At 46.6% G+C, this 20,125-nt stretch overlaps 1 protein-coding gene across 2 annotated transcripts; it reads left to right on the top strand.

Moving 5' to 3' along the window:
* Positions 1 to 491: 491 nt before the first annotated feature.
* Positions 492 to 19,207, top strand: LOC133118098 (PHD finger protein 3-like). 2 transcript variants are annotated; one of them, XM_061227825.1, is made up of 16 exons: positions 492 to 695; positions 3,036 to 3,292; positions 4,863 to 5,072; positions 5,543 to 6,854; positions 7,824 to 8,103; positions 8,976 to 9,105; positions 9,738 to 9,858; positions 10,416 to 10,572; positions 10,676 to 10,792; positions 11,365 to 11,490; positions 12,124 to 12,259; positions 12,661 to 12,853; positions 13,300 to 13,447; positions 14,512 to 14,601; positions 14,886 to 15,081; positions 16,093 to 19,207. In XM_061227825.1, exons 2-16 carry the CDS (start codon positions 3,064 to 3,066, stop codon positions 18,702 to 18,704), a joined length of 6,057 nt encoding a protein of 2,018 aa, XP_061083809.1. In that variant the 5' UTR covers positions 492 to 695; positions 3,036 to 3,063; the 3' UTR covers positions 18,705 to 19,207. The 2 variants fall into 2 exon arrangements, with proteins under 2 accessions (XP_061083809.1, XP_061083810.1); XM_061227826.1 differs by lacking the exon at positions 492 to 695 and adding an exon at positions 793 to 847.
* The last annotated feature ends 918 nt before the right edge of the window (positions 19,208 to 20,125 follow it).

Here is a 20,125-nt window from a genome sequence, read left to right on the forward strand (position 1 = left end):
AAAGCCCTGCATAAGGAAAACAAGATTTAAGACCGGTATTAATTTCTGAGAGGAACACAATCGGAACGTGTTTAATTTTTTAAAAAGATGTCGTCCAGAGGGTGATTGAAGTCAGTCGGGATCTACAGTGCACACATATGCTGGACGAAAAAGGCCAGCAGGGTGCTGGGATCGTAGAGCGTGCAAGGCGGCAGGCCATGTAGCACGCTCGACACCCTCAGAGTTCAAGCGTTTATTTTTCATTACGTGTGTGACATTACAACGATTGAATCGACGAAAATCCACAAATAAAAATACACTTTGATGTGTGTCAAAAATATGTTTCACAACGCACAAAACTAACGAAACGTAAATCAGGACGTCTCGCTACCAAATGCCATTCATGCTATGTGCTTACCGGATCGTGGCAAAATAGTGCTTGCACTTGCCAGTTTATGAGAGCAGTAGAGGACTTTTGGTCAGCAAATGAGACGTGCAATGAACTGTAATGGGACCGCCTCAGTTCACTTTGCCCCTGCTTGGACCCAAGCGGTAAACACCGGTCACGTGATGCGAGGCGCTGCTGCTGAAACCGAATGGCTGCAGTTGCTCCGAATGGTGGCGTAGGGAAACTGAATTGTTCTGGGACAATGTGAAACCAGGGCAACTTAATGTGCGTACAAGTAGTTTGGTGACTTCGGCACGAGACGAGGAAGGTAAAAGAAGCGTGTAAAATAAGTTAAATGTGCAATGTGTAAAGAATTGGGGTTACGTTCCCCTGATATACTTGTGGGTAGCTAAGTGCAAGGGGGCGTGATCATGGCTGTGCGTGTTTCTGTTGGTGCAAACAAACTCAAGGCCTACCTCGGTAGCTAACGCTAATTACAGGCTTTCCTATCTTATGGGCTTTATGTGTTTGGGTTACTCCCATGATATTCGTTTCTCTGTGAATTTGTTAAATATTGCTTTGTGCATTGAATAGTGAATTGTAGGCAGGGGCTGTGATGCAATTTTGACTGGCTAGCTAAAGCTAAAACTGTTGTGAGGCCTGCCCAATCTAGCCTACATAGCTACCTAGCTAATGTAAGCGAACCATCACATGGTTGGTTTTAAATGACCAACGTAAGCTCTTCGTTGTTGCATAGCTTAGCAACAACGGTTTGCTCGTGTCATTTTCTTTAAACCGATTCCTTAAATATGCAAACACCTTCTTTTTCATTGCTTTCGTGTTTTTAACGTTGAGTTCGTTTGCCATTACTATCAAGTAAGTTTAAGAGGCCTCAGTAGCAGCAACACTGTCTAGCTAGCAAATGTTGCCTAGTTGGCTGTGTGGAATTCTTAGCCATTTGTACAGCTAACGTAAGCTAGTATTTTACAGGGAAGTGTCTTAACAAGCTATTTACACGACTAGTTTAAAAAAATAACATTTCAACTAGTAATCAGTGTTAGCCATGTGTCGATTCACTCGCGCAAGTAAAACACCAAAAGTTTATGCATCAAAAATATGTTGCTAAAACTAAGCGTTAGCTATACATGAAGTTGCATAGCTAACGTTAGTTTATATCAAGACTGACTCGGAGATGATATCGGAGATGAGCATTGCTGAATATAATATAAACGATGCATAGATATTTGTACACTACAATATGGCAAATGGCAGAATAAATGGATATAGGCCATTGCTATAAAGTTACATGTCAATACACCTATGATGGTTATTTCACTGAGCTAACTCTAGTTAGCTAGTTAATGTTGGGTTGAGACTAACACGAGGTTGTGTTTTGGCGGCTTGACCACAACTGCAGGTGAAGAAGATCGGGAGGATAAGGTCCAATCAGGAATATCAATGAATGAACAAAATCCCAAACGCGCCCATTTCCGCGTTGCATCCGTAGAAAATAAAAAACCGTTCGCTAAACTGTCTTTTTGTGGTGTAAATAAACAGGTAGTTTGAGTGACTTTGATCACTCCTCGTTGTTTGGCACCCAAACAGGAGCCAACGTTTTCTTAACTTTGTTGTAAAAATGTATTGCCTGGAAAGATAAATGTATTTGCTTGCCTAACGTGAACACACACTTGTTGCATCTATTGATCTGTTGCAATCACCACAGCTGTACATGAAATGTGATTATCCGTTCAACTACATTTTATTTCAACTCGCGAATGGGCACGCCCTGAATTACACCATGGTAATTATATTCAAGGAACCACGGTTGCCCTGTGGTCACAAAAGTCTTTACTACTGACCGCTACTTTTAAATCTAGCTGTCCCTATTACCTTAGGTATGTTTACACAAAATCTTAAATTATATATTTTGTGAAATGCGATTTATTTGCCCGCTGTCCGCACTCATTTGCAGGTGTAATATAAAGACTGTGTATTAGTCATTTAATCATTAATTTGATTTATATTGACTTTATTGAGATATATATCTCACATACATGTTGAAGTGTTGTGTGCTTGCAAAATATTCAAAATGCTTATGCTTGGTGGAGTAGAAAGTACTGCCAGTGCTGTTTTGTGCTCCTGATTAAAATATGAATTCTGTGTGTGCATGCGTGCGTGCACATTGAATTGCAGGCTGATTCATATGAACACCCAGAACTTAGTTATCAGCCTCACAAGGTTTTTTCTCATTCCAGTTGATATGATACCACCTCGTATGTCTTTTCTGCCCAAGCGTCCCTCACATAAGTTTGGCATATGTTTGGGAACATAAGCCAAAGATTACTGTAAAATGCTTTTTTTGTGATATGGTGAGAGAGAGGAGGTGCACAGGTGTACATTTTATGCAGGTGTTCGTCAGCTTATTGGTTATGGTCTATGATATGCCCAGTGACCTGGGGATGTGGAAGTGTGATTGAAAGTTTTTCTTCCTTCATGGAACGTGGTTCAACTCAGTCAATGTTCAACTCAAAACTGAAAGGCAACTCATGTATTTATGTGGATTCCTGCTGCTTGCAGGCTTCAGACAGTGTTTCAGAAGAACTCTTTGCGGAAGAGCTTTACGGAAGGTGTTTGTAGAATGATGGTAACCTGCGTTGCTTTATTTCAGGAGAGTTGACGGAGAGGAGACGGAGTTCATGGATAAAGTCGACACCTTTAACCACTTAATTCCCACTGACCAGTTGGACGAGGCCTTGTTGCCCAGGCAGGGTTTGGAGAGAGAAGCCAGTAATGAGGCGGGGACAGGTCACGGCCACCTGGAAGACTCATTAAGGAACATGCTCAGTGACAAGGACCCCATGTTTGGATCCGCCAGTGCCCAGTATCATGACTTGGACAACGACAATGCCAACTGCCAAGCTGCAGGTAGGCTACCTTGTCTTTTGCTTCCTGGTGGTTTTGCGTCTTAGATACCTGTATGCATTGGGTGGTTGAAACCTGTTCTGATCTTTGTTCGAGCACAGGGTGTCACTTTCCGAGGAAGAAAGGAAAAAAACAAAAACATTTTAGTAATTTCTAGGGTCTTTAAAAGAAAATACTGTTTGTTTTACACCTTATTTAAAGGGGACCGAATGTCGTAATATTTACAGTATTTCAGTGTGCTTAATGGGTCATATTGTAGCTACAATCACACCATCATCTCCGGTCTTCAGACTATGCCCTGTCAACATGACAGCCTGTCCATGCCCAGGTCATGCCGCCCACACCAACAAATGTAAGCCTGGTACCCACTTTGTTGACTTTGCCCATCTCTGAGCTCTAAACAACGGACTTCTCATGGCCTATTACATTATGCTAAGCCATTCAACAAGAATATATGAGAAAAGATTTAAATGGCATTGTTCATGAATATATATGTATGTATGTACTTAGATTTTAACCACCTCAGTGCTTTGGATAAAGGCGCTATATAAATGCCAACCATTTACCACAAGAGTCTTACAAAGAATCTGACAACAATGTACAGTCTTGAAATGTGTTCAATAGCAACACAAGTAATGAAATGAAAGTAAAATAATATAAAAGTTTTAGCACTCTACAAAAAACTTGGACTCAAGTCCTGACTGGCTACTGATTCTTACAGCCTTGAATGCATGTTTCAGTTACAAAATAAATAAATGAATGCTTGTGGCCTTCCCAGTGCTTCACAAGAGATGCAGGTCAAGAGAAAGTTGATTCTGGACAGAGAGTTTGTGGATGGTTTGAAGACGCGTGTTCGAAGAGAGTTTGAAAAAGAGAGAGATTAGAAAATGTTTCACCCTTTAATAATCGTATTGCCAGCTATGCCCCTCCCACAGTGTTGAATTACAGTACAACAGAAAGTCCTAAGTCACAGGTATTGTAGTTGCGTTCTGCGTTCTGCGGACTTGTAGTCCTATTGTCGCTACAACTTCATCTCCAAACTCATAGTTATTTTTCTTATTTTCTGATAATGTTCTGAATAAATCTTCCAAATGGTATGACTCACACCTAGCCTTGTATGGCATTTTTGGTTGTCAAATGTGAGAATTCATAATTATCATGAACGTGCGCTGATTTACAAACAGCGGAATTTAACATGTTTTCCTAGTTATGATGGACAGTTTTCTGAAGCGTTTGTTGAATAGAATGTGACTCAATCTTAAGAGCCCTCCTTACAAAAAAGTTTTGGATAAGAATACGAAAATGTTCTTGCATGAGGCCCATTGTCTACTAGTATGTTGATAAATATCTTGCGTTTAGTTTGTTCTCTGCTGTTATTTATTTATTTTTATTTTATTTTAGTTATTTTTAGTTATTTATTTTCGCAACAAAATCAGAAAACTGAACATGCTTTGCTTGTTTGGATCAGGGGTGCTCAAACTTTAGCACTATATGAATGTGTTTTTATGTTGGGCCTGAATGTTGCTTATCTATGCTGACCTGTGAAACGTGTGATTTATTTTGGGTTTGGCAGTCATGAGGCGGGGCCAGGGCGGCCGGCTTCCTGTCGGTCGGAGAGGAAGAGGTGGGAGCAGGGGGCGTGGAACGGGCAGAGGGCAGGGAGTGGCCAGGGGAAGGGGAGGAGGAGGGCGAGGACGAGGACGAGGACGAGGACGGGGACGGGGAAGGGGAAGGGGAAGAGGAAGAGGAAGGGCCCGAAGTGCATCTCCACTAACCGCGCGAGGTCAGTGCCAGACTTCCAGCTACCTTCTGGATTTCTTCACCGTAATAAACTGTAAAATTGAAAACAGGTGTGTTGGGGCAGACCAGTGTCTTAAACCTCAAATGCTGGTTGTCATTTTACCATTTTAGTCCCAAGCCCAATATGAAGTGGTTCCACCCAAATCCCAAGGGGTTTTGGTTTGGTTGAGAAAGTTGAGAGAATTTAATACAGTTTTAATAAGTTATTTTGATTGGTTGAGATTTACCATTTGGCCTGTTTGAGATTTTAGGGTAGTTACGCTTGTGGAGCTCTTGGGACTGACAGGGTCAAACCTGAAACTTTTTATTATTAAGCTTTAATTGTGTTGTGCTCCTTTTGTATACAGCAGCTATTTTGCTCATATTTCCCCTGCAGTTTTATAATTGTTAAGGGTTTAACGTTTAAGCACTAAAAGCACATTTTTTCCTGATAGCTGATTTCCCTCTTTGCAGCGTGGGTAAAGGCCGCCCATTCGATGCCAGAAGTTGACAGAACCCCCGGCACCCGTGGCAACCGCGGTAGGCGAGGGGCAAACAGAGCGGTGCCAGGGAAACGAGCGAGGGGGGGGTGGAGGCAGGGGCTCTCTCTGGGGAGGGGAGCCTTCAGCGGCAAGAACCTGCCGTGGTACATGAACCCCGTGGTGGTGCTGAGGCGGCTCACCGTCACCGTGGGGGGCTACAAGATCGAGCTGCTCCCAGGACCTTCCCAGGCCACTGCAGAGGCTGAAGGGGACGCAGCGGAGCCCCCCTGTTTTCCGGAGAGCTCAGCCAGCACAGGGGAGGTGGAGTTCAGCAGCGAACCGGGTGTGACATCTCAACCCCCGCGTGCGGCTGTCGGGGACTCTACCGAGCAGCTGGGACCGTTCGTCAACCCCAACGAGGTCCAACAAGGCAACGGGTCGCTGCCGGGCAACGAGGTGTCGACTGAGAAAATCCCCACAGAAGCCAAAGCCAACGGGGAAATGGGGGATGTGAAAGTCCCCCCGGGTGGGGGTGGAGAGCCTGATACCGGAGGGGACCGAGTTGGTGGCGGGGAAGTGGCCCCCAGTGTGGCTAAAGAGGAGCGAGGTCCTCGGGTGAAGCGGCGGCTCAAATCGGGGCCCGCAGGCTTCCCTGGCGGGCGGAAGCGGATGGTGCCAGCCGGGGCGGAGTGGCCCAGACATCCCCGGCCCGGGAAGACCGGGAGAGACGATGCTGTCCGAAACCTGCCGGCCCCTGACGGGAAGCGAGCCCTGAAGAGGCGAGGAGAGCGCCTGCAGACCCACCCGCCTGCTAAAACACACAAGCCCCCTGAGAGGACACTCGGAGGTGCAGGGGCCACGCCCAGCAGGACTACCAAACTGCCGGCACCCAAGGAAAGGGACGCAGTTGCCAAAAGGCCCCTGCCACCCATCACCTCTGGTCTCGGCGAGCCCCGTGGGCCACCACCAGCTGCCCCCAAACCCTCCCCCGGGCCCTGTGCGCCCCACCCCACCGTCCAGGCCCTGAAGCCAGGGCCCCATCAGAAGGAGGCCTCTGAGGACTCGGAGCAGGAGAAGCACCGGGCGGAGAAGGCGGGACACAGGAAGGGTGACAAGGGAGCCCAGAAGAACCGGAGCAGGAGCTCCCGCAGCCTCTCCCTGGACGAGCCGGAGCTCTTCATCCCCGACAACGCTCCTCCTCCCCCAGCCAAGGAGGCGGCGCCGGAGGAGGAGGTGCCCGAGAGCGAGGCGTCCTGGGACCCCAGCAAGCACTGCGGCTTCTGCAAGAAACCCCACACCAACAGGTAGGACAGCTCCCTGGTCCCGATGCTTAGTGTTCCTGCTGGAGAAAGATCTCCACACACAGGGCTACTGCTCCAGGGGTACTATTGTGGGCCTTTTCATGCCAGCATGGCCTTCAGGTTGTGATATGCCTCAGAAAAAATATCTTAAGCTTTGTGAGCACTTGAGCATTTAAGTTTCAGATGTTCTTGGAAATGCACTTAAAATTCAATGCTGTCCTTTCTGGTTGCTCTTCATGTAATGCAGGCGTACACTATGTGACTTGCATGATCCCGATTGTTCTTTTCAGATCAGGAGTAAATCGTAAGAAAAACATTAGGTCTTAACGTCGCTACTTGCTAGGCGTGAGATACCATTCCAAGCCAATCCGACTGGCTTACGAGCTCCCGATTGTTTTGTCCAAAAAATTTTGTTTGAACTTGTCAGGTGCGAGAGGTCTCGCTAGCTGGTCCTGTGTTTCTATTCCCGTGGACCAATCAGGAGGTGGTTCCGTTTTTCAGCTCTGGTCAGGTGCCCGTATAGTCTGCGATCATCCGATCAGTTGTCACAGTCTGGTATTGCAAAGCGTGACGACTCCGAACGTTGTAACCCTGAGAAAGTCGTATAATGCATGCCTGCCCTTATTGACGGCGCCCTCACTCGAAAGCTGTTTCCATAGCGACTTGTCCCCTCTCCCCCGGCTTAACACCACCTGCTCTCCGGCTCCTTAAATGCACAGCTAACGGCAGTGTGTGAGCAGTGCACCTGTGCCCTCCCCCCGGGGGAACGGCGCTCACGTACCCCGCTGCCATTTTAAAGCACTCCCGACTGTAGGTGCATACATACCTCAGTCGCAGCGTACCTGAAAGCGACTTCTAGAGTCTTGTAGCTACATTTACTTTTCTCAATTTGATCTGTAAAGAAAGTAAAAGGCTCATAGCGTGGTTGTAAGAGGGAAAGAAGGATGCTCACTCCAGTGAAACGGTGCGCAGGTTGATGGTGGGCTGTGGCCGCTGTGATGACTGGTTTCACGGGGACTGTGTGGGGCTGGACCTGGCCAAGGCCCAGCAGATGGAGCAGGAGGACCAGGAGTACGTGTGTCTGAAGTGCTGCGCCGAGGAGGACCGCAAGGGCGCGGCCCCCGTCGAGGGCCCCCCCAGGACCGAGGGCGCGCCCCCCAGGCCGGGACACGCCGCCATCTGCAAGCCGGTCGGAAACGACCGAAAGGAGCCTTCGACCCCGGCGACGGCGGGAGTGCGGCTCATCAAAAAGGTGAACGTCCCCGTCTGGTCGCTTTATACCTGTCACTGCGCCTCGCCCATTTTTACATTATGGGCTTCTGTTGTTGAAGTGTTGTGTTCATAAATGTGTGGAGGAAAGAATAACTGCATATATCCTATAACCTTTCAGTCCTGGCACTCAAGTGTAACTACTGTAAAATCCCAAGAGTGCCATATACCTTTTTTAACCAATCAAAATGACTGATATAATATTCTTTGAGCACTTATTAAAACCCTTCTAAATTTCAGTTTTCTCAACTGAAGCCAGTGGTGGAGCCACTTCATATTGGGCTTTGAAAAGGGTTCTGTTCAACATTACGGGCTTCTGTTGAACTATTCAGGGAGTGTGTGGAGGAAACTGGCTTTATATGTCAAACCTAATAACTGGTTGCAACCGAGCCCCTGCTATAATTTGATATCTGTCTTTTTCTTGTGGGGGAATATTTTGTCATAGCTTTTGCTGAAGAAGATTCTCAGTTGGAGATATTTGCCTGTAATTAAAATGTATCTAGAAATATAGTGCCTCTGTGTAACAGAGATCGGTTGTGCCAGTACATTTTCCTTTTTGGCTGACTGAGCTAAAGACAATGTGTAGCTTATTCCCCATGTTACTGAAGGTTTGTTCAACTTTATGAATTCCATGAGTAATGTTAAAAACTGGATTTCTGTATTAGTCACAGCTATTGTGTCCATCTCCATTCTGTTATGAACAGAAAATAGTGGATATTTTGCGGAATCGCCACTTTGCATTTGTGTCTGTGTCATTGTATCTCAGTAATTTTCGGGTGAGAACACCCCTCCACCCGTGTACTTGTACTTGGCTGAAAGCAAGCTGTGCTGATTGGCTATCACGCTCTCATCCAGGACTCTGTGGAGAGAAAACCATCGGCTGAAGTTCGTGACATGGAGGGCAAGATGGCGTTGGTTTCGGACCAGAAGGGCGGCCAGGCAGCAAAGGTCTCGCAGGCACCTGGGGACTCGGCACCGAAAACTGGTACCCAAAATTTACTTCCTCTGAGCTCCAGACGTCCGACCAGCCACTGCTGGGAGTTAATCCACAAAGATGATAAACCATTATTAACTGACCAATTTCATTCTTTTTAGCAAAGGTACTGTGCATATTTTTAGAATTGCTGTTCGTGTCCATGAAATTATCCAAATGCAGTCATAAGCTTTTGCAGCTATCAGTTGTGTTGTCCCTCTACTGTACAGATATTTGTGGCTGTGAAAGGGCTGGGTGTTAGCCTGGTTATGGCTGTAACAGGTCTGGGAGTTTTAGTGTGGTGATAGCTTTAGCATGTCTGGTTGTTTTAGTGTTGTTATGGATCTAACTGGTCTGGATGTTAGTGTGGTTATAGCTGTAACAGGTCTGGATGTTAGTGTGGTTATAGCTGTAACAGGTCTGGGTTTTAGTGTGGTTAGGGCTGTAACAGCTCTGGGAGTTTTAGTGTGGTTATGGCTGTAATAGCTCTGGGTGTTATAGTGTGGTTATGGATCTATCAGCTCTGGGTGTTATAGTGTGGTTATGGATCTATCAGCTCTGGGAGTTTTAGTGTGGTTATGGTTGTAGTTCTGGCTCTAGTTTGTGTGGGTTGGCTAGTACAGACTCTTGGTCTCTTTCCTTAGGAGCACATGAGAAGCAGGAGGTGAAGAAGATCAAGTCCTCGCCCACTGTCTCCAAGAAGCCTTCTGTGGAGCAAATCCGGAGGAATGTGCGCGACACTCTGAAGGATATCCTTGTGAAACGGTAACTCGTTCACCGACCGCTTTTATCTTCACAGTGCTCTTTTATTCATAAAAATCTATGGTCCTTAAGAAATCGTCACATGGTTATGTTTGTGCATGACTGAAACCCTGGTGTGGTGTTAGAGATTATTTTACAGTGTTACAGAGCTGCTGTTACAATATTCTGTTACAAGGGTGCCATTCCAGAGTCACAATGTTTTCTTAGTGTTCTTTTACAGTGTGCTGGTACAGTGTACTGTTAGAGGGGTGCTGTTACAGTGTACTGTTCCAGGGGTGTTGTTGCAGTGTTCAGTGTTTTGTTACCGTGGTGATGTTACAGTGGTTCTGTTACCGTGGTGCTGTTACAAGTTTGGTTAGTTTTCACTTGGTTGTGGCTGTAGCTGCTCTTGGTGTTTAGTGTGGTTATAGCTGTAGCTGGTCTGGGAGTTTTAGTAGATGATCTGTTGCTATTCTGTGGGTGTAGAGACGATACAAGTTTTTATTTTGAAGAACCTCACTTGGATTTGCTTGCACAAAGATTGAGGCTGCGCTCTCACAGATGGATGTCTTTCTTTTCAGACTGAAGGAGTCCGATTTGAAAGTGTCGTCTGAGAGAGCGATGAGCGTGGCGTCGAAAACGGAGAAGGAGCTGTTTGCATTCTTCCGGGACACTGACAGCAAATACAAGAGTAAATATCGAAGCCTGATCTTCAACCTCAACGATGCCAAAAACAACGTAAGTGCGTGCCTGCCACATAAGTACGGAAGCTCCGAAATAATAAGATAAACATAAAAAACTGAATAAAGGAATCTGTGATCTTTGAAACACACTTTTTCAGGTGCTGTTTAAGCGTGTTCTAAAAGGGGAGATTTCTCCACACCATCTGATCCGGATGAGTCCAGAGGAGTTAGCTTCAAAAGAGCTGGCAGCCTGGAGGCAGAGGGAGAATCGACATGTGAGTTCCTCTTTCACAGCCCAAACACGACTGACACGCAGCAAGCCTAGTTAAGTTTAGTTTAAAACTGTGCTCGATTGGCCCATACAGTTTTAAGTGTGCAGTGAAGGATGTTTATGACAGCTTTATGGCAGGTGTAGGGCTGTCAGTGTTTGTTATCATAGGAAAGCCTGCAGGTTGTCAGAAACTTCACTAAGTACTGACAAAATCCTTCCTTGTGCACAAAAACTGTCTGGGCCAACCAAACATAGAATACAACTGAAATTATATCAAAATCCCAGACAACTATTCCTTTAAGCATAATTCAAGACTAGGGGTGTCCAATGTTATCCATAAAGGCCCAGTGTGGGTTTGTTTTAGCCCTGCACTGCAACAACCAACCAACCCAACTAATTAATTAATTCAATCAAGACCTTTGTGTACATCAGGTGTCATGGTACTGCGCTAAGCTAAAACAATCTGCTCCCGCACCAGTAGCTTTTTGGGCAAGATTGGAAGCCCCTGCTTTAGACAGATGAGTTGAATGCCATGTACATTAATAATTGAGCAACATACTTTTTTCCCCTCTGCAGACAATTGAGATGATTGAGAAGGAGCAGAGGGAGGTGGAGAGGCGCCCCATCACCAAAATCACCCACAAAGGAGAAATCGAGATCGAGAGCCAGGAGCCCGTCAAACAGTCGGAAACCACTGTGGTGGTAAGAGGAAGCTCAGCCTCATCATCTTCAGTTTATTTGGTTAAAGTTACAAGGCTAAAAAACCTGTATTTGTAAACCAGGGTTGCACAACAAGGGCAAATCAATTTCAGGATTTTGTGCCTACTACTGCTCTTAATTATTTCATTCTCGCAATCATATCGCGATCTGACATTTGTTCATGAGCAACAGCTACATCCACAGACTGCAAGTGTATCAGAACGATTTTTCTGTGCTCAAGTACAGCAGTGAGCCTGTCATGAAACTAAAACAAAGGTAATTGTTTGGAACGAAAACTAGCGCATTGACCAATTTAAAAGAAAAGTATTCTGGGGTGCAGTGTCAACATTGTTAAAAAAGAAAATTATAATTCAACATTGTTTTCAAGGGGTCATTCAAAAATGAAATTGAGATGCATTTCCAGTGATCCAGGGTGCTGTCTATACATCCAGATGGTTTCATTGAAATTTGCCAAGTTTTAGATATCCAACGCAGCTCATCCTGATACAACAGACCTAAATAAACCCATATTGTTGGTTTGTAATATTCATCATTACATTAATGGCAACTAGATCCGGTGCTTTTTTGCGAATGGGTTCAGGTTTGCTAACTGCTTGCTAATTACCTTTTTTTCAGACGGAAGCTGTTCCCAGATCAGTGGAAGAGCCCAAGGCCAAGGAAGTCCCTGAGGAGGCTGAGTCGGAGGGCATCAAGGACACGACTGGCCAGCACAAAACACACCTGTTTGACCTCAACTGCAAGATCTGCACAGGTAACCGCAAAGGCAAAAGGTTGCAGGTGGTTTGGCTGCATGTTTTGAGATTGTTGGATTCAGGCGTGTTAGTTAGTTTTATCCAATAACACGCACCCAACGCTATAATGCCCACTTCATCTGATGAACGTGGTCTTCAATCTAGACTTTGGTAAGTAGAAGCAAGTCTCTGGGCCTGAACAAAAATGTGTACCCTCACCGGCCCTTTCTGAATAGGATGGGACACTCTGCTTTAACCCTTTCAGTCCCAAGCCTGATATGACGTGTCTCCACCCAAATCCTAAGGGGTTTTGGCTTTGGTTGAGAGAAGGTCGAGAGTGCCAAATGGCACTCTTGGAACTGAATGGGTTACATGAACAGGAAGGAAAAGGTTATTCAAGAGGACGTTTCTCTCCCTACAGGCCGGATGGCTCCGCCTGCGGAGGATGCCAGCACTAAGGTGGTCAAAGTGGCCACCACCGTGGTGCGCAGGCAGTCGGGCATCGATGCCGAGCTCCGCCCCGAAGTCCCCCCCACCCAGCTGGAAGAGCTGTCACTCACCACCCTTGAGGCGTGTCTGTCCAACCCCAGCGTCCTGTCCTTGTTAGATGGATCGTGAGTCTCCTTTAAAGTTTTATATCAATTTGTCAAAATGGATTTACCTTTTACATCCAAAAGAGTGCCCCCAGAGGGAAATGGTCGAAGCTGTTCAACGTGTAAGTTTAAACTACAAGAGTTGCTACTCCTTCCTTTAAAAAAAAAAAAAACTGCACTCCAGAACTGCTTTTCTCTTTCTACCATTCACCATATGTTAGAATACACTACATATTCTAATTGGCTTGTCAGGGTTTCACAGGGGTCAAAAGTCTTGTGTACATTTCCTCTTACAAGACTGACAGTATAGTTGGTCAGTAGTTCCCCTGTGGTTCTCACCCATACAGCCCTGTTTCATGTCCTATTAGAAGCTTAATGATTTTGGTCGGCAGCTACTGGGGGAAATCTGTGTTTTAGTCCTTTTGCATGGCATCCGATCTAAGCCCAGTGGGCCGGGTCTGTTCCAGGTCCAACAGTCCCAAGGGCAGGCAGGACGAGGCTGCGTTCCTGGCCCGTTTGGACTCTCTGTGGAAAGGCTTCGTCAACATGCCGTCCGTGGCCAAGTTCGTCACAGCTGTGTATCCGGTTTCAGGTGTCCTGGACAACCTCACTGAGGTAAGGGATGCTGAGATCTGCAAAATGGTGTGAATCCATTTTATAACTCATGTTCGATTGAATGGAAAATGGTTTATACCTCAGCTCAGGAATTTTAAACTGCTGTTATTGTACATTATTTGCGGCCCAAATGCTCACCATTTTAATTTGTTGCTTTCAAGTCCGTCACTAATTTATTAAATGTGCAATAAATAAGAGATCCAGATTGAGGCAATCCTCACAAAGCCTCAAAACTGTAAGGTTTTATTTCTTCGTCAAAATCGAAAAGCTTGTCCTGTAAGGGCACATCAGCAATCGCCGTCAGACATCGGACGCTGAGGGAACGAATCCATTGTAATTAATGACAGTGCCTCTACTGTAGCCATTGTGTCACGTTCAATGGTAGCATCAAAGTTAGAGAATCGCAGAGGTTCATTCCCATATAGTGAATTGATTTTAATGAGAAATGTAGATGTTATGCTCGTTTTTTCTTATTTAACTCCACACAAATTATAAAGTGGGTGGCTATTCACGTCGGCTAGATCATCACAATCTGTAATTTAGCTAGCTGAAGCTAAATTAGCCGGTTACAACTGAACCAGAGTATAGTAGAATGTTAAAATTATGGCTGATGGTGATTGCTCACATTGATGGCTGTAGTGGAGCCGTGCCGTAACTCAGTGAAGTCAGAGCTGTCTGTCATATTGCTCAGGCCGACCAAGGCAAGTTAGGTTGCTGTTTACTAATGTTACCATATTTTCCCGGGATTGTCATGTGATCACCTGGATGGGTGGCCGTCTATAAACCAGTCTCTGCATTTGGGTGAAGTTTGACTTCCTGTTACCTTCCAGGTAACATGGGCTGGAGAGTCAAGCCAAACACGTCCAGTGTCCTGTTTGTTTTTAGATGTTTTGCCCCGTATCTAGGAAACTGCTATACTGACAGTGATTTTAAAAATGCCTACACACATAATTTAATCCAAATACACTCAAATTAAAAAAGCGTGACAGTGCTCCTTTAATGTACATGTAATGAGATTAATGGCTGGATATGGACTGAGGCTTGATGTGCTTTTCCTCCGCTAGGATCTGCCTGACAGCATCCAAGTCGGGGGGAGGATCTCTCCGCAGACGGTCTGGGATTATGTGGAGAAGATCCGTGCCTCAGGAACCAAGGTGAGATGTTCACTCTGAATCACATAGCCAGTCTGTTTCTGAATCACATAGCCAGTCTGTCTCTGAATCACATAGCCAGTCTGTCCCTGAATCACATAGCCAGTCTGTCTCTGAATCACATAGCCAGTCCGTCTCTGAATCACATAGCCAGTCTGTCTCTGAATCACATAGCCAGTCTGTCTTTTCAGCTGTAAAATATTTTAATATCAGGTTCATCCAAATGCACTTCAGTAGTACTAGACGTAAAGTTGCATTGCTAAGTTCCTGTATTTGTACTTTTTCAGGAGGTGTGTTTGATTCGGTTTTCCCCCGCGACGGAGGAGGATGAGATTGCATACACCCTGCTGTATGCCTATTTCAGCAGCCGCAGGCGATACGGTGTCGTGGCGAACAACACCAAGCAGGTGAAGGACACCTATCTCGTTCCTTTGGGCGCTGCCGAAAAGATCCCTCATCAGCTGGTTCCCTTTGACGGCCCAGGTAACCACCACACTGACCGCACTTTGCTCATTTGAAACCAGTTTTGAGCCTGGGACAGGGACATACAGTGGCTTCAGTATTTAGACTCCTTCACTTTTTGGCACACGTTATTTGCCATTTTTTAATTGTGAGACAGAGGTGTGTTCCTTTCTAAACTATGTCCAATCTATTCAATTTGCTACAGGTGGGCTCCAATCACATTCTAGATGCATCTCAATGATAATTAAAGCAAATTGGATACTCCTGACCACAATTTGGAGTGCCACAGCAAAGGCCCTGAATACTTGTGTCAATGAGACATTTCAGTTTTTGATTTTGAATAAATGTAAAAAAATGTCTTGAGTTGTTTTCACTTTGTCATTATGTGTTATGGAGATTTATTGGCAAAATTAAAATTTAATCCATTTAAAATTTAATGTAGAACACAATGAAGTGTGCAAAAAGTGAAGAGGTCTGAATACTTTCTGAAGCCACTGTACCTGTGATCGTCCTGAGGGCAGGTGGGCCCGTGAAATTCTTCAGATTGAGAAAAAAAAGAAAAAAAAAGTAACATGACATTGACAAAATTACTTTTTATTATTACTAATTATTAATGGACAATTATTATGTAATGTATTCCCTTAACCCACATTCACACACTGAGCAATTTGGTTGAATAAGGGGCAAGAGCTTCTCATTGTGTCCTCTTAGAGGACAACCACAGACAACTTTTCTCTGTCAGCTTCTGTCGCTCAGTCGCCAAGTTGCTCAGATTGGTTGGTCAAATTAATCGTATGTGGTGTGAATGTGTTAGAAACTGATTGTGATCCAGAATCCAGATTCTACCTGAAACACTTGGGAGTTGAAAGATGATCCTTAATCCTTCTGGTCTGCCTTGGGCCTAGTTTTGACCTTCTATTTACTCAGAAATTGATGGTGAGACCTGTTATATGAGGTACAGATAAGCTTGGGAAAGGCATTCAGAATTCAGTTTTTGAATATTAAACTTCTGTCTTCCTGTGATTTCCACAGGATTAGAGGCCAACCGTTCCAACCTGCTTTTGGGGTTGATCATTCGGCAGAGGGTCAGAAGGGACTACAGCTGCATTCTGCCCATGGACGTTCCAGAAACTTCTGTTCCAAAGCTAGTTCCGGAGAACAAGGTCAAGGGGGATACCACTTCTGCAATTGTTGAGGACAGGGAGGGTGACAGGTTAGACTCTCGGAGTGAGGAGCGTCCGGGGGAAACTGCCGTGCCACAGTCTGCTCAGGAGGAGGCCGGAAAAGGGGCCATTGAAGAGGAGTCCTCCTTGACCACAGAGGGTAGCCTGCAGGAGCCGATAAAGCCGCTGCGTTTTCTTCCCGGGGTGCTGGTTGGGGGAGAGGGCCAATCGGCACCCTCTCAGGATGCGGCGGACAAGCCTCCGTCAGCGGCGAACGAGGTTCCGCCAAGTGACGCGGAGAAGGATGCACACAAGCGGGTGACTGCTGCTGCTTCCGACGGCACAGGCCATGAACCCGTTCCTAACAAGAGCCCCGCCCCCAACGGGCCCAGGCTCGACCGCTTCGTCATAAAGAAGAAGGAGCCGAAATCGCCAAAATCCGAGCAGCAGCCATCCGGCTCAGACGAGAAGCAGACCTCCAGCGTATCCCCGGGGAAGGAGGGCACAACCTCTGGGCGTGTTCCGAACCCAATGGTCTCGCTGACGTTTAAGCCCCCAGGCGTGCAGCCGTTCAGCACAAACGAAAAGCAGAACACCGGCGTATCCCCACGGAAGGAGGCCGGGACTGTCCCTACCCCAACGGTCACTCTAAAAGACAGGCCAACGGACGTGCTGTCGTCCTGCACAGACGAGAAGCAGACCTCCAGCGTATCTTCTGGGAACGAGGGCACAACCTTCGGGAGTGTCCCTACCCCAAAGGTCTCTCTGCAAGTCAAGCCACCAGACGAGCAGACATCCAGCACAAATGAAAAGTGGAATACCAGCATATCCCCACGGAAGGAGACCGGCACTGTCCCTACCACAACGGTATCTCTGAAAGTCAAACCACTGGATGTGGAAACGTCCAGTACAGAAAAGAAGCCGACTTCCACTGTATCCCCAGGGAAGGAGGTCCCTACCCCAGCGGTCTCTCTGAAAGACAAGCCATCGGACGTTTCCACAGAGGCCTTCCTGGCCAACCTTCCCCAACCCCCGGCCGCTAAAGACCCAGCAGATGCCCCCACCCTCTTGCTGGGGTCAGCGTGCGAAAAAGCCAAATGGCGCCCAGTGGCACCCGTCCACACAACTACAGTGGTAACGCCCACCACCCCGCCTAAAGACAGCCACCCAGGCCCTGTCAGCATCCCCAGTCCCACTAAGGACCTTAGACAACCGGAAGGGGGAATGCTGAAAAACAGCTCCCCGTTAGACAAACAGGAAAAACAGGGTGGTCCTGCAGATAGCGGTTCTGTTGATAACAGTCAGGGGCAGGACGAAGAGAAGGTGCCGGAGAAGGTGCTTTTAGGTGTACAGGAGCGCTCGCAGGCCTTTAGCTGCCCTGAGCCTAATGAGGAGAAGCCATGCGTTCCCCAGCCGGCGCCCACCATGCCCAAGCAGGAGTACCGGCCCATAGAAGACATCCAGAGCATTAGCACAGTGTCGTCATTCAGCAACACCGAACGCTGTGGATTGGTGCGCTCAAGCGCACCGCTCTTCCCAACCCCGCCTGCCGTGGTCCCTCAGGGGGGTCTCAGACCGCTGGTGCCTGGCTTCCCCCCTCCCCGCACGGGGTCACCCCCGTTTATCTACCACGCACCACCCTCGCCCCGGTTCCCAGTGCAGACCGCGGCTATACCCCCTTTCAAGCCCCTGCGGCAGCCTGTGCCACCCAGCCTGGGCTACCCTGGCAGCCCCCCTCTCGTATTCCCCCAAGCGGAGCCCCATGTTCAGAATCACACCATGACGTGGTCTCGCCCCGTCCCACCGCTAGCGAGCTTCCCCTCCCCACAGCCATCCCCCCTCACCCCTCCATCAACGGTGCCGTTCGAGGCCCCCTGCTTCCTCAAGTCATCCAAACCGCCGACCCTGGCTGCCAAGGAGGAGAGTGCACCGGACCGGCGGTACAGCGACCCCTGGGAGAGGCAGCCTCGCCATTCCGAGGATGACCACAAGAGGGAGGGCAGCAGTGACCGCCACAGACAGAGACGCCACAGCGAGTCGCACCGGGAGAGGAAAAGCCGGCACCGTGAAAAGGACCGAGACCACGACCGAAACCGCAGGAAGCACCACCGCCGGAGCCGCAGTCGAACTCGAACTCGAACTCGAACCCGGAGCAGGAGCAGGAGCAGGAGCAGGAGTAGGAGTCGGAGCAGGAGCAGGAGTCGAGGCAGGAGCAGAAGCAGGAGTCACAGTCGGAGTCGGAGCCGGGAAAGGAGTCGAGGGAAGAGCAGTCGCCGGCGCAGCCACGACAGCCGGAGCCACGACAGCCGGAGCCACGACAGCCGGAGCCGTCACCACAGCGAACACCACTCCCGGAAAGATAGTCGCCATAGCGACGAGCACAGCAGCCGCCACCGGGATAGACACAGACACAGGAGAGACTCGGATTACGACAGGGGGAGGAACCGTTCCAAAGAAAGGTCAAAAGACAGACGTTCCTAATCCTTGCCACCTCCAGCCGACCCCATCTGGTGCCAGTTTCCTTTCTTCCATCATTAAGTACACAAGAGTAGTCGAATGTTTTAGTAACATTAACTTCTTCAACAAACAGCAAGCAGCCATTTTATTTCTTTTTTTCTTACTGTATAAAAACTGAAGTTTCCGTACTTTTTTGGCTGCACATTTTAGTTTGTATTTTAATATCTTCATATGTTGTTACTACTGCATTTGAGGACCTGAATTTGAGGCATTTGTTCAGAAATGCCACACCAAAAGGCAGTGAAGACATTTCGTCGAGCAATTTCATTTTAATATAACAGAAAAATTGAGGGGGGTAGTTCCCTCATTATAGCAGCTATTTGTTGACTCTGGATATCCTTTTTAACTTCTTTTTATGTTACCCAACTCAAAAAAATTCTCTGTACATTTTGGCCTGTCATGTACAGTAGAGAGTGTGCCGTCTGCACAGTGTTTATGTACAGTTCATAATAAATCTAATCTTTTTATTGTGTGTTGACAAGAACAATTAGTTCTAATTACAATTCTGGATACTGAGGCCGAGAGGTAACCCACTTGGCTGGGGGTGGGATCCTGTGAACTTCTGAATTCAAGAAAATATGCACCAAACCAAACTATTTAGTAGGGCAAGACTGATATGAAAATTGTGCCTATCCAAAACCAAGCTAAAATATTTCAATAGTTTTAGGGAAACGACACTACATAGTCAGCACAGTAATAATTTTCCACTTTAATCATTAGAGTAACAAAATGAATAGTGTCACGGCACAAAGTGACAAATATATAAAACAAACTGTTTTAAAATAAAATCTAAAAATCTGATATTAAATAAAATTTAAAAATATCCTAAATGAACCTCTTTTAGAGAACTTGCCTTACGAGAATTAAAAATGCTCTTGGAGATTAAATGATTTTAAAGAAAAATATGCAAAATGTGTTGTATTGGAACAAAAGTATGTTGGCAAATGACCAGTTCACACACATTGCAAAAAAAGAAATGCTGTATGCCATCAATGACTTAAACGGTCACGGGTTACATTTTGAGTTGAGTTGAGCTAGATTGGAGATATTGTGCATGTACCTTCCATCTGCCCTGATGAAACAAATTAACTTGATGTTCATGCTTTCACATTGGCTGCTTGATACGCGGAGACATCTCGGCTGACAACATTAGTGACTTGGTTGCTGGTGTATCGCTAGGCGTTAATGGTTTGACGCTAATGTTTGCCATTTTTACACTATGCAACCTGTGTTTCAATGACTAAAAAACTTAAATTTGATATTTGCACTCCTAGTTTGTTGAAAGGGAAAAGATTGTAAAAGGAGATTGTTGTATTCAACTCAAGTTTGCAGTGCAGTCGCACATGATACAACTGTGCCAACACAAACTTCTTCAGTGTGATAAC

This window comes from Conger conger, chromosome 18, assembly GCF_963514075.1.
Source record: "Conger conger chromosome 18, fConCon1.1, whole genome shotgun sequence".
Lineage (NCBI taxonomy): Eukaryota > Metazoa > Chordata > Actinopteri > Anguilliformes > Congridae > Conger > Conger conger.